Raw genomic sequence first — 14,232 nt, forward strand, 5'->3', positions numbered from 1 at the left:
AACCAGGGACTCAAACACTTCCCCACTCCACTTTCCTGAGCTGTTCTGTGCTCTCCTACACCACAACCAAGGATCAAAGCCAAGTGATTGCAGCACATCCCAGCCCTGCTCCCTGCATTAAAGCAAAGGGTTTTGCTTTTGTCCTTAACAGAAAGGGATGTTTCATCTCAGCTGCTCAAGCAAAGATGAAAAACCTCTTGCAAAATAAAAGAATGTCATCCACATGAGCTAAAAAGTCTGTCTTCTGCTCCTCACTTCTCCAAACATCCAAGATTGGCTCCCACAGCTATCACACCACAGATTTTAGGATCACTTACACAAGCACAGATCATGCCCTTGTACACAAGGACACAATGTACTCTTCAGCTTCCATAAATCCCACAGTAACCTAAATCCAAAAGAAAACACATCTCCCGAGTCCTGTAATAGAGCCCAACACTAACTTCCACAAATACAAAAAAAAGGAATGACTTCTGGCAGCCCAGATCTGCAATTCCTGCCTTTGCATTGCATCCCAGATGCCTGCTTCCCCTTTCCATAGGAAATTACATCAGCCCTCTGCTGTAATCAAAATTATTAGCCATGCCTTACAAGATACAGTCCTACATAGGCAAGGCATCTATAAATGCTCATGTGTCCAGTGACTGCTTCTGCCAAGTGCTTGGTGGGAGGAGATGAGGTTCCCACCCCAAAGCTGTTCTCAATAAGGGTCTTGGGAAGGCAAATGCATGGAAGTCACAGGAAAGCATTTGGGTAACAACTGCTGCCAAAAGAGAGCAACTCACTTCACAGACTGTGTTACCCTCTCTTGATGATCAGATTTCAGCTTGAGTGCCCATCATTACCATTATATCTCAGGTTTAACCTACCTAACCTCTGTACTAAACAACTAAAGGTACTGGGAACTCAAACATGTTCTGAGACACACAAATATCCCCAAAAAGAGTTTTAATCACAAGAGTAAAGAGACCAGAATATCACTTATCTTGATGGACCATTTTATAAGACATTAAATATTTTTACTGTAAGGGAAAAAAATAAAGTATGATACTGCACTTTATACCCATAACTCTTCTATGATTACAGAGGTTTATTGCAGGAAGCAATTCACCTTCCTGACATCAGATGATACATGAGGAAAAAGCAGAAGCAAAAATGCTCTGCTAATTTCAGAAAAATAACATAACATGACGGGAAAAGCAAAACCAGCTCTTTAGAGAATAAACAAGAGAGTCTTAGATTCCTTAAAAAAAGCCTATAATTGCAATTTCCAAAGCACAGTTAATTTGTAACATTTAATACACAAGTTGTCATCAGCCCTAAACCTCAATTTCCAGACTTAGCTGTACCTGGCAGAGCAGCAGGATGGGCTGAGCACACAATCAAATCCTCCAGCACAACTGCTGAGCCTCCGCAGCCGAGCCAGAGAATCTGCTTATATATTTTACAAATAACCAGATCCCTCCATAATCCAGGCTCTGAGAAATTTTTATCTCACCATGAGCTCAGTTACTCTTAAGTCCTTTCTGTGTTTTTTTTCTCCAGGCTGCCTGATACACTGACCAATTTTATAAAAAGGATTGGCTGACGGGAGGTCTGGATTCAGGTCAAACAGAGTTGGCCTTTTCAGAGTGCTCTTTCAGAGGCTGACGGAAAACGGACTTAAAACTCCCATTTTCACCTGTACCCTCAAACGAACCAGGATGATGCCCAGGAAAGGCATCTTTTCCCACAGCCTTCTCCTGCAGAGGCCTGGCTGTTACACAGAGTCTGAATCAGGTTCTGCTTCTGGTTCTCCAGATCCTCAACCCAAGGCTGATATACCAGCCAGGATGGACAACATCACATGGATCCACCAACTTACCCAACCTCTCCCCACATCTTTGGGTCCTGTAACAGGGAATCTCAACTTTCATTGTTTCAGCAAGTCTCTGGACCCTGCACCCTCTGCTTGGTGCACACACAGCTGCAGCACTGAGCACCCCAAGGTGTAAAACAACAAGAATTGCAGCAGGGGAAAGATGGCATCCCAAACATGAGAGAAAACACTCAAAAGCCCAAGTCTGCAGAGCACACTTTTTGTTTGCCACTCCAAGGCAACAAAACGTGCTGACATTGTTACTGATCCCTATTCTGCAAAGCCCTGAGCAATAAATTTAAACACTTTGAGCCTAAGCTTAAGCAATATATTTAAGTACTTTTGGTAGCACAACAGAGTTCAGGCTTGACAAGACATAGTTTGTATGCCTCTTAAACCTAGTGATGCACAACCTCCTTCTGATCCCATCTCCAGAAATATCAGCACCATTATGTGCTTGCACTTAACTGTCCCAATAAATAAATTTAAAACCATTTATGGCAGATTTTTCCAAAAGCTGTATTGTACCAAACCCCAGGCCACATGCAATTAGCACTTTTATCCTTGCAAGCAACAAAATAGCTCAGTAATTCAAAACACAGGGCAGTGCTAACCCATTTCCTGTACAGTATTTTCTGCTGATTGTATTTCTAGCAAAACTGCATTTCTTCTTGCACGTGGCAGTATGTTAACTATACCACAAGATACTGGGTGATAAAGCAGCTTGCAGAACTGCAAGTCAAACTCATCCCTAGCCACTGCCCTCTTGTTCAGCTGTTCTGCATCACTGCTGGCAAACTGTGAGCTCCAATCTCCAGCAGGTATTATCAGCAATACCCCATAAATCTAACTCAGTAAGGAAGTTGTCTCTATCCATAACATTCTGAGAGGGCTCGTATTCCAACCCAGAACACTGCTGACATCCAAAATGCAACCACCAGCATGGAAAGTGAGCCAGTAGAAGGCTGCCTCATCTCAGGAAAGGCAGCTGCAGGTGCAACTACTCTTTTCATTTGTTTTCTGCCTCTTCTCTGGAAATGGGATGAAAAAAAGGCTTTCATAACTCTGCTTTGCCAAATCCATTAGTTGTGTTTATGGGCTCACCTGGGGTCTATCTGAAGCAGGACTGACTTAAATGGCAATACAACAGTCTTGCAAATTCACAGAGCTTAAGAGATACAAGGAACTGGATTCTGAAGGAAGTCTCATGTCAAGGAACTGAAGCTTCTCCTAGGTCTCTGCTACCTCTGTGCCTTCTGATGGTGTGGTCCCCTCCACTGTGAGCAGCTGCAGCCTTGGCAGCCACCAGACAAAGCAGCAGCTTAAAGCACAGCAGTTCCATTCCTACTGACTTTGGTCAGGACATCTGGTGTCAGACACCCAAAGTCTCCTGTTTGGAGGCAGATCCTGGCTTCTTTCACTACACCTTTCAGTGAGAACACCAGGTTCACAAACACACCTTTAGAGCATGATTAGATCTTACTTTAGAACAACTGTACTTAGGATCTTCCTAAGTTGTTAATTTCAAAGAGCAAAGTTGTACATTGCTTCATCCATGAAAAGGGGTGAAACCAACATGATGCAAGAGGTCTGGCCTGGAAGCACTGAGTGGTGTGAGCCCACAGCAGCAGCCACATGGACAGGGAGCTTCCCTTTTACCTTCCTGGGAAGGGAAGGAACACCACAACCCTCCCAGGACACCAGCACGTACACAGCAGGCTGCTGTGACCTGTCACTACAGCATTCTGGTTTTCTATTTAAACACTACAGCTTCCCTAAATTCAAACTGAACACAGTATTTCCACTGCCTCTACCTAGGACTAGTCACATATAGGCAGCAAAGTTACTGCATGCAGCCAGGCTGGGAAATGCTACATCCTTTATTCTATGTACAGATGGAAAGATATCCTCATGCAAAGAGCTCAATTACACAGACTTGGTGATGAAGACAGGACTCACTCCAGGTGTAATGTCTTGGCTTCTCAAATCCCACTCTCATGTTTATGTACCACTTTTCCTTCAAGCTGACCAGAATTAAGCAGAAACACACCACATGAAAGCCAAACAACTGACCTTTATAGTCAGCTGCATTTGAAAGCAAAAATTGACCTATAGTTATTAGAAATCACCAAAGTAAAAAAAAAAAAAAACAAACCTACTGAAGTTTTGGCTAAAGATGTACACTTAGTAAAAGAGAAAATGGGGTGACTATGCCAAGACAAGCTTTTACTCTTACCAGAGACTGACTTGCAGCACACAAGAATTGAAGGAGTTAAAGACTAATTTATGCCATTTATGTTCTTGCAAGTCACTCAGCCACCATCCAGCAGGCACATCCTGTTGTGTCTGACATTTCCTTGAGCGCTTTTGTCTTCTCCCTTCTCTGTGCTACCACTGTTCTGATTAGATCCAACACCCCCCCAAAGAAAAAGAAACAGCTCTGTGAAAGGCAGAGGCCACACAGCCATCTTCTACAGTTGGTGGAATTAGTTCCAGGAGGAACAAAACCTGCCACTCTTCTGGAAATGCTGCCGGGACAGCCCCCCCTGAGTCCTCTGTGGGGAGGAGAACCCCCACAGCACTTTCACCATCAAGATGGGTTAACTGCTGGCAAAACACATGATAAAGTTAGTACCTGGCAGGTTTTGCTAAAGCAAAGCTTATTCCAAATAACTTTCTCTGAACCCACAGTAAAAAAAAAAAAAACTCGCTACCTCAGAATGGTTGGGATTGCTCCAGGGACTAACTTTCCCACAGGCCAAAGGAAATGCTCTCCCCTCAGTTACCCTGAAAAAGAAACTCTCAAAAGCAGCTTCTCTGGCTCTGACCAAGGAAACATTGTTTTGCTTAACAGGGGGGGTTAAAATAGTTGCTTTTCTCTGAACCCAAGGAAGGCTGAAGGAAATAATCAGTGGCAGAGAGTGTTTCAGCCACTCGATTTGGGTGTCTGCCGAAGGATCTTACAGTTCAAACAGCACTGAATGAGCAGATTGCCATTGCTGGGAGCTTTGCAATGTTTTAACTTAGCCAAAAAAAATGGATTTATGGCAGAATTGATCTTCCAGCTACTTGGACCTCTAAGAGCATCAAAACTGCACAATCCTTTTGATTACAGGAAATTAGGAGCATTTGCTACAAGGATCTCATGAAAGGCATACTCTTCTTCATGCCTTTATGGAGATGTGCAAAATCATTTATGTTGCAAGATTATCTCCCTCGTAGCTGCATATATTTAGTTATATTACATCAAAAGTTTGGCTCCTTCAGAGTTGGATAAGCAGCTGAGAAGCAAGAAGTAACATGATTTGAGTCTCACCCCTAATGGATCTTATGATTTATAGGCCTCTAAAGACTAATGATTTTTTTCAAGACTAAAAAAGAGGAGATTTCACTCAAAGCTGTATATAATAGCTTAAATGGATTCTGTCTTTAAAAGCATGAACAGCTGAGAAGGAAGGCTAAAGTCAGGGAAGAAGAAAGCAAGCTGGTCCTAATTGCCACTTATTCAAAAACATTATCTTGTTATATGCATATATTCACTCTCCACCCAGAGATATGGGAGTGGATAGAAAAGGCAATAGCACATTAAGTGTTTAGACTTTCTATTTCCACAAAACCCACCCCACTCGATGTTAAACACAGGTCCCACCCAATGAAAACATTAAAGGAAATCTACATTGGCTGTTTACATCAGCAATATGAACTTAAATGCAAAAGAATGGATTGTTTTGGCTTCTTAGTCTCACATTAGCAAATGCAATTATCTTTCATTAATTTTACAGAGTGTTCACAGTAGAAATTAAATAATTTCTTCATGTCTAAGAAAAACTTTACCGTGTTAATTATTCATAAATACCAAAGTCTCCTACTTATTACTCATCACAAATGTGATTCGTTTCAATAACGCCTGAATAACTCGGTGCTACCCTATTAGTCCCAGAACACAATGTACAATTGCCAGCATCAGCAAGTCAATCACAAACAATAATCCTCGCTTGCCAGCTGCCAAGGAAGAGGAGGAGGAGGAAGGAGGAGGCAGGAATGGCAGGAATGGCATTTTCCCCCCACCCCAGTCACCGTGCTGCCTCCATCATCCCATAGAGGAGAGTCCCACATCTCCTCCCCATCAGCTTTGCTTCCACCCAAAATGCTGCAGACTGAGGCACTGCTCAGGCAAGAATTCCATCCCCAAACTGGGAACAGGGAAAAAGGCTCCCAAGGGATGAAGGCAGCAGCTGGGGATGCTCCACAGCTTTGCTTCCCTGCCTATTTGCATCTGGGCAGGCAGCTCTCCAGCAATGGGAATTAACTGATCGAGAAGGGAAAGGAGATTAATCCTCACAAGTATGTAAGGAGCCTACAAGGATAATTCCAAAAATGGCTGAGGGCTGCTCACCCACAGTAATCCCTGCAGAGTGAAACAAAGCCCAGGCACCATTGCTGCAGCAAAGTGGTTAAATAAGGGAATTACCCAGAGTTTTGTGCCTGGCCGCTTGGCTGCTCAGCTGGTTGAGCTTATGGGAGGGGAAGGGATGACTGAAAAGTTACTGCAGGAATAAAATAAGCTGAACATGCTGGAGTTACAAGATTTTGTATTATTTCTTCAATAACTTAAAAAAGACAAAGTTGTCTGCATCACCAAAATCTTAGAGTTGCACCAAATCACAAATACATATATATATATATATAAATACACATACTTTTTTTCCATAAAAATGTCAAGAAAACCTTTGACACAAGGTTCATTCAACACAGGTTCCATCCAGCCCAGCTGTCCTGCCCTTGGCGTGGCTCCCAGAGGCATCCTGGACCCTGCTGCACTTCCCTAAGCCTGTGTCTTCTCAGAAAGACCCATTCCAACATCCCATTTTCAGCCACATATCAATGATTTTTGCTTTCTAGCAAGTTACGTGAGCTAATTTGGGCCAAAGCCATACAGAAATGCTGCCTTTATTATTACAGTTGTGGAGAAAGTAAATTAATGCAAAGAATTGCACACAGAGGCCTAATCCATTTGAGGTAAATCAATGCATTGCACATTTAAATTGCTCTGCTTTCCTTCAGAAAAGTACATTGAAGTGATTCATTAGGCACTGAACTGTTCACAGAAACAGACCAATTCTCTTAGGCATGCCAGTGCATCTCTGCTAGTTAAATTTAAAAAGCAATCAAATCTACTAATAAGTCCTTTTTGCCGACATTTACATCAGTAGAGAACATGATTCCTGACAATTCAGATTAAATAAATGAAGCACAAATTAATCTCAGTTAATATGTCTCAGAACCAACGCTCGACTTGTTAAACTTAAAAATCTGTCTTTTAATAAAAATAACTTATTGGTAACGCCTGACTTCCAAGCGCCTTTGATAACCTTTATTAAAGGTTATAAAGTTATCAAGAGGGATCACAAGGCACAATCTGTGTCTATTTTAATACAGTCAAAGCATTTATTTATAGTTTAATTTGAATATTTATATATTCCAAAAGAAAAATTAACAGAAAAGTACCCTTTTAATAAAAAGTTATCAATTCTTAGTACAGCATGCCACAGTGTTCAAATTCCCACTCTCTTCTTTAGGGAGGATCAACTCAGATAACAGATGGAATAAACAATTTAAGGTATAACACCTGTGCCTCATATCTTGCTCTACTGCAATCACTGGGGGTTATTCCTGCACCAATTAATGCCTTCTCTCTACCCACAAGAAATTCTCAAATTTAAAGGCAGTATGAAACATATACTTTCAAATAACTGGAAGTAAATTTGCACCTTATTAAAGACTTAGAGAACTGAAGAGACCTAATATGAAAAATTATTTTTTAATCCCTTTAAGAAGTCCAACCCTTTATCTGCAAAACCAGCAATATCAATTTAGAGAGCTTTACAAATCCTACAGTCCAAATCTAAAAAACCCATGAACTTAAGTTTATAAGGAAGCCTTTCAAGGTTAGTCCTTGTAATGGGATTAGGTGAAAGAAACACTTGTACTTATGAAAATAGTCTCTTGCTCTACCCCTCAAAACCCCTTTTTCACTCTGTAGGCTGGGTCACTGCTCCTCCTGCTTTGGTCCAAACAGATGCCAGGCAGGAAAATTCAGCTGCTGGAGGTGCAGGTTTGTGGGTGGCAAGATAGCAAATCCCACCCTGCAACCAGCAGGCTGAAACAGGCAGGGGCATCAGGAAATCTTGCTGATCGATGAAGCAGCTCAGAGCCACTCGGGCCTGGCAGCACCTCTGCAAAAGCTCTGGGTTTTGGTTGGGTTTTGGGTTTTTCGGTTGTTTGTTGTTTTGGGGTTTTTTTTTTGGTGGTTTTGGTGATTTGTTGTTTTGGGGTTTTTTTTTGCTTTATAATTGTTGCTCAGTTTTTCCTGGGGAGTTTCGTGATGTGTATTTCAAGGGCAGGCACCCTCCTGGTGCTCTGGCCAGAGCCCAAGCTCCAGCAGGGACCCCATCTGCTCACTCACAGCCTCCAGCTCGGCTGGGCTGCTCCCCTCTCTCCCTGAGCAGCCCCCCAGGCTCCACCCTATTGGAATATGAGTCCCAATATTACCAGTCAGCACTGGGGGACTCTATCCTGGGAAATGGTGTCTGCTCCACCAGCTCCAGGGGTTCTGAACTGTCCTCCTCCTGCTGCAGCCTGCATTATCCACCCAAAGTCTTGGGGCACCATAGGACCCTAAAGCATCTCTTCAGCCTACAAGGGGTTTATTGCTGATTTATGGGGTTTAACTATTCCCCAACTTCCACCACTGCAGGTGAAACACTGAGTTCATCCACTTGCACAGCTATGTAACACCTCTGCAGCAGGGAGAGGCACACTCAAAGGCTGCTAAGAACCAAACCCTACAAATGAATTTTCTCTCCCTGGCAGTGCTTTCGTGATGGTTTTCCCCCTCCACACCAAAGCAGTTCACTGGGAAACTGTTACCAAGACCTTTGTAGCTACCTACACACTGCACCATAACAAAAACTCACTGTGGGAAAACTAAAAACTAAACTAACCCCACCTCAGTTAGAGCCAGTAGTGCAGAGCTCAGAGTAGATGACTCCACATTTTCAAGAGCACATGGATTAATCTGTTCAGCCAACAGAGACACACACTGTGTTTCCAGTTTGCTAGGAAGTGTTTCAACCTTTTTTTTTCAGATTTTTGTAAGACTCAGCTTGGAAGGGTTGCAGTAACACGCGGGGACAAGATAAGAACACCCATGCATTGCCAGCAGCCTCTGCCCCACATCACAGCAGCCTGGTGCCAACATCAGGCCTCCCAAAAAGCCTGGTGCCAACATCAGGCCTCCCAAAAGCCAGCAGGCACCAACCTGGCCCAACAGGCTTGTACCAGCAGCACAGTTCCCTCCAATCTCAGACTTTCTGGCTCCAGAGGCAGCTCTACAAGCTCGTTCTCCTTTCAACAGGGAACATCTCCTTCCTTTAATGCCACCCAGGAGGAACATCAAATACAGCCTGACCTTCAACCACAAGCACATCTCTCACCCAAGGAGGGGACAAAGCCATGACACCACTTAAGAATGCTGGTACCTGTATTTGCTCCTATGTCTCATTACAGTTTCCTGTCTAACCTCAAAGCCTTTTGTTTCTTGCAATGGTGCCACTGGATTTACTGCTATAGACAACTTCAGTAGACATTTCCCATAATAATTAGCCAGAGCTGAGAGAAATCTCAGTCCTGTGATGCACAGTTTCTTTGGATGCTGCCTCCGTTCAGTGTGCCAAAAGCTTTGAGGCTTCCACAATCAATCAAGTGACCCAAGTCAGTCACTCATGACCAGGAAAAAGCACATTTCTCCTTTCTCACCACTGGTGCCAAGAAGCTGAGACAATCCCCTCCTTTCTGCCACCACCAGCAGCCCATTCCATACACCTCCCAAGTGGCAGATCCAGAGCACTGAAAGCATCAATTTTGCCTGTACCTTCCCCCTCCCCTCTTCTGTGGTTTCTGGATGCTGCAGTGGTGAGCAGGGCTGATGGAACAGGAGACAAATGGGAACAGGAGCATACAGAACATGTCCCCCAATGGGATCCAAGGAGAGAAACACAAAAATCCCTCCCCCCATACCCAGAGAACCATGTTACTCCAGGGGAAGAAAGAACCAAAGAAGGAGAAGATCTATTTACCTTCTTGCCACTTATTAAGGAGCACAAGCCACCATTGCAAAGAAAATGAAGTTTTGGGAACCTACATGCCCACAGACAGGAAAGCACCATGGTGTTACGTCCAAACTCAGGATTGTGTTAAAGCACAACAGCCATCCTGGGTATTTCTACTGCTCCACTAAGGGAATCTGTGCTCCAAACCTGCAATTCCCAGAGAAAACAGAGGCAGACTACTAACAGAATTAAGAGCAGATACTGCAGGATGACTGCTGCAGGCAGGAAGGTTGTCATGTGTACACCCTCCAGGCTGATCCCATCCCATCCTGGCACAGAGATCTCTGTACCTGGTGCTGAGCATTGCATGGTTCAGGTCTGAGCTTCCTCCAGACTAACAAACACTCAACTTTTAAAGAAAACAGAAGGCCCCTAGAGACCAGCCCAGGTAACCAGCAATCTGACAGGCAGACTCACCACACCTAAAAAGACAAACACCTGTGCAAAGTAATCACACATAGGTGCAAGCTGAAAGGTTTGATGGAAGATTTGGGTATTTCCAGACAAGGCTACACAGCCCCAAGACAGTAACTACAGACTGCTTGATGCAGCTGCCAAGGAGTTCAAATCACTCTTACAACAGGTCTCACTTTTCAATCACCTCAACTATAAATGCCTTCTCTGTAAATTCCTACCCTTATCAAGACAAGGTTCACTTGAGAAAATTCTTCTCTGCTCCTGATAGAATTCTTCTCCCTGCCCTCACAATGCTCCCCAAATAGGCCCTGCACTCCTCCAAGCTGTTTCCCCTTTTCGCAGGATTTGCACACCAGGGCTGTGAGTTCCTTTCCCTTCCCACCAGCACACAGGACCCAGGATGGTCAGGCCTCCCCCCAAAAACCTCAGTTCAGGAACAGCCAGGCTGATCCCACTTGGAGCCAGCACGGCTCCCCAGCTTAGACACCCCCATCCCACACCTACTGCTGCTCTGAAAGCAGCTTTTATCTGCCCAGAAAGGGCTCTGACTTCCTGTCTGGTACTGGCAGTAGGTAGAGCTGCTAATTAACCAGTTGTCAGCTGAACCACTGCTAAATTGAGAGCACAAACTAAAATTAAAGACGAGGTATTAAAATGGGCAGAAAGACTTGAAAGGACTATTGTTCATTTAAGAACTTCTCTTCCTGTGTTTTTTAAACATTTAGAAATTGCAGTCCAAATAATTGCTTGTCAAGACATTTTTTTGGAGAATAACTGTAGCTATTCAGCAAGCTGTGTAATTAGGTTATTAAAAGTATAATATCATTTGGAAGCCTTTGAGAGAGTAGACCTCTACCTAACACAAAATCATCAAAGCTTCATTTTCCTCCCTCTTTCCTGGCTTCAATCCCAAACCACAAGTCCCAGCGACCTCTCAGAAGTCAGCTGTGACAGCAGGCATTGTTTATAGGATGAGAAGCCATCACTCTGAACTCCTGAGCAGGAACATGCACCGCTTCCATTCCAACTCAGGAAAGCACGTCTGGTATCCAACAAAGGAAAAAAATACAAAGCCAAAAGCTGCAGACAAAATCCCAGCTCTCCGAGCCTGATGCTCCCTTCCCCCTCAGGTGGTGGGTTCAGGACAAGGAGCCTCCCCTTTTTCTGGAGAGCACAGCTAAGACCAAAGCACAGACAGGAAAGGAAGGAAATCCCTGACCCACAGGCACAGCACTGCAAGCCAGGCCCATCTCTGGAGAGAGAGGAACACTGGAAGCAGTACAGCAAAACAGAGCACATGCTATGTGATTTACATTTCTGCTGACAAACAACATGCTTATAGGACAGGTAAAATAAACTACGTGGCTGCAAGGCTCAGCAGCCTGAAGCCAGGAGGATAATAGATCCAGAGGGAAGGAACTGGTCCTGATGTTAGCAAATGGGACGTCACAAAAATTAGACAATTAAAATTTAAAGCAGTAGGGAAGACAAAAGAGAAGGAATCACAATAGCCAAGTCTGATGAAGAGCTGCTCCGTGGGTACAGGACCATAATGATGCTAAGCATTCTTCTACTAGATGGCAGTGTAGTGTCACACTATATAAAAGGAATTCTAGAAAGAAATTGCTTTGTATTACAAGTGAATCTGTGCTTAGACTTGACTTCAGATAGCATGATATATAACAGCAGCCTCTTTGTAAAGAGACCTACCATTAGTCTCATAGTGCAATAGGAGTGATACTCTAGTTTCTAATTTCCCACAAAAGAGGGAGAAAAGACGCTGAAACCCTGAGCAGTTCTGCTACACGATACAGCCACAGACAAGCTCCTGAGTCTGTTACAACCGAAGGTGGGCTCTGATCAAAGAGCTCTGGGAGAGGGGGAAGCAGATCCTCATTGCTCAGGAGGAAAAGCCCCTGGGCTTCTGAAAGGCAAGGGCAACTTTTAGACAAGACCCTTGCTATGGTCAGGGGAGGTTGGCAACTTCGAGGGAAGATCCAGGGATAAAAAGGGAGCAGTGCCATTAAAATCCGAAATGCAAGCACAAAATGATCAAGGTTAGGGTTGAAGAACAATGCAAATATTTGCAGTAACTCAGCCATAACAGTAACCTCTACTTTGCATGGCCGCCATCCTGAAGCCAAACTTCAGGCACCAAGAAGATACAGCGGCTCACCAACACTCCCAAAACCAACCAATTAATTATTGGCGCACCCTGGAGCTGCGGGAGCTCCGTACAGCCAAAGATGGAAAAGCTCTGGGGGAAGCTCGCAGGCAGCCGAACGAAGCACCGTCCCTCCTGCGAGAGCCGCTCGGGGGTCCCCAGGCTGCGGGGCTGCCAGGCCTGCTCCTGTGTCACCGGGCTCACCACCCCCGGCCCGCGGTCACAACCGCGACAGCCGGCGGGACATCGCTTCCATCACCCTTCCATCCCCTCCCTGCCGGCGGAGCGGGGCAGCTTTGCCCGCTGCGCAGAGCTCGGGGCACGCTGTGCCCACCCCGCGGTGCCAGCCGCTCCGTGCCGGGATGCCGGGCTCACACCGCGTCCCCCTCCCGCCGCATCCCGGCACGGCTGCGCCCCGCGGGCCATCGCCCGTCCCACCGCAGAGAGCCCCCCGGGCACGGCCTCACCTGGAGGGCCGGAGCCGCACCTCCTTCTTGCTGTCCACCACGGAGGGCACGCAGTTGGTGAGCTCGGTCCAGTCGGCGTGCAGCCCGCAGCTCCAGCCGGTGGAGAAGCGGGAGAAGAGCCAGGTCTCCCGCTTGCCGGGCCGGTGGCAGGTGCACTTCTTCTGCCCGGCGCGGCACTCGCAGGGCTGCTCCAGCTGGATGTTGCGGACCAGGTGCCGCCCGAAGGTGGTGCCGCCCGTCTTCTGGATGTGCAGGAACACGATCAGGTCGTCCCCCTTGATGTTGAAGTCCACCCGCCGTAGCAAGTCGTCGGCGGAGAAATTGAAGCGGGGAACGAAACGCGCCGGCGTCTCGTCCTCCGCCCGGTACGGGTCGGCGGCGGCGGCGGGGCTGAGAGCGCGGAGCCGCAGCAGCTGGCACTCGGTGCCCGGGCAGACGTACTGCAGCACGATCACGGCGAAGAGGAAGAGCATCACCAGCGCCAGCAGCACCTTGTGGGACCGGTCCTCCATCGTCGCCGGGAGCGCCGCGCATCGCCGCCGCCGCCCCGCTCAGAGCCTCCGCAGCCGCCGCCGCCTCCGCCGCGGCGGGACCCGCGCCGCCGCCATCGCCCGCCGCTGCCCACGGCCCTTCCCGGCAGCCCCCGCGCCCGGCCCCGCCGCTCCTCCGCCCGCCCCGCCGCGGCCGCGCCCCCTCACGGGCCCGCCCCCGCCGGGACCGCCCCGCGCGGCCGCTCCGGCACCGGCACCGGGACAGCACCGGGACAGCACCGGCACCGACTCCTCCTCCTTCCCCGGGACCGCCCCGCGCGGCCGCTCCGGGACCGGGACCTCACCGGCAACGGCACCAGGACTGGGACCGTACCGGCACCGCGCTCCACGCACGGCGCCGGGACCGGCGGCGGCACCGAGTGTGCTCTGAGCGTGGCCGGCCCGGGGCGCTCCGGGATGCTCCGTCCCGCTGTGCCCGTGCCGGAGCGGGCGGCGGCCCCAGGAGCGGTGCCGTGCCCCGTGCCCCGTGCCCGCCGTGCCCACAGGGCGCAGACGGACGGGGCTGTTCGCAGGGAGCGGCCCGGTCACGGCAGCGGCCGCGGAGTCACCGTCCCGTCCGCCCAGCGCACACACACACACACGCACACACTCACACACATGCACA

General features: G+C 47.3%; 1 protein-coding gene across 1 annotated transcript in view; it reads right to left on the bottom strand.

The window, feature by feature from the left end:
• Nucleotides 1-13,695, bottom strand: part of HS6ST2 (heparan sulfate 6-O-sulfotransferase 2) — a 125,995-nt gene extending 112,300 nt beyond the window's left edge. The window contains exon 1 of the mRNA XM_064712581.1: nucleotides 13,078-13,695. Coding sequence (XP_064568651.1) covers nucleotides 13,078-13,589 — 512 coding nt within the window. The 5' untranslated portion in view covers nucleotides 13,590-13,695. The remainder of the gene's footprint in view (nucleotides 1-13,077) is intronic.
• Nucleotides 13,696-14,232: the final 537 nt, after the last annotated feature.

This window comes from Zonotrichia leucophrys, chromosome 4A (assembly GCF_028769735.1).
Source record: "Zonotrichia leucophrys gambelii isolate GWCS_2022_RI chromosome 4A, RI_Zleu_2.0, whole genome shotgun sequence".
NCBI lineage: Eukaryota > Metazoa > Chordata > Aves > Passeriformes > Passerellidae > Zonotrichia > Zonotrichia leucophrys.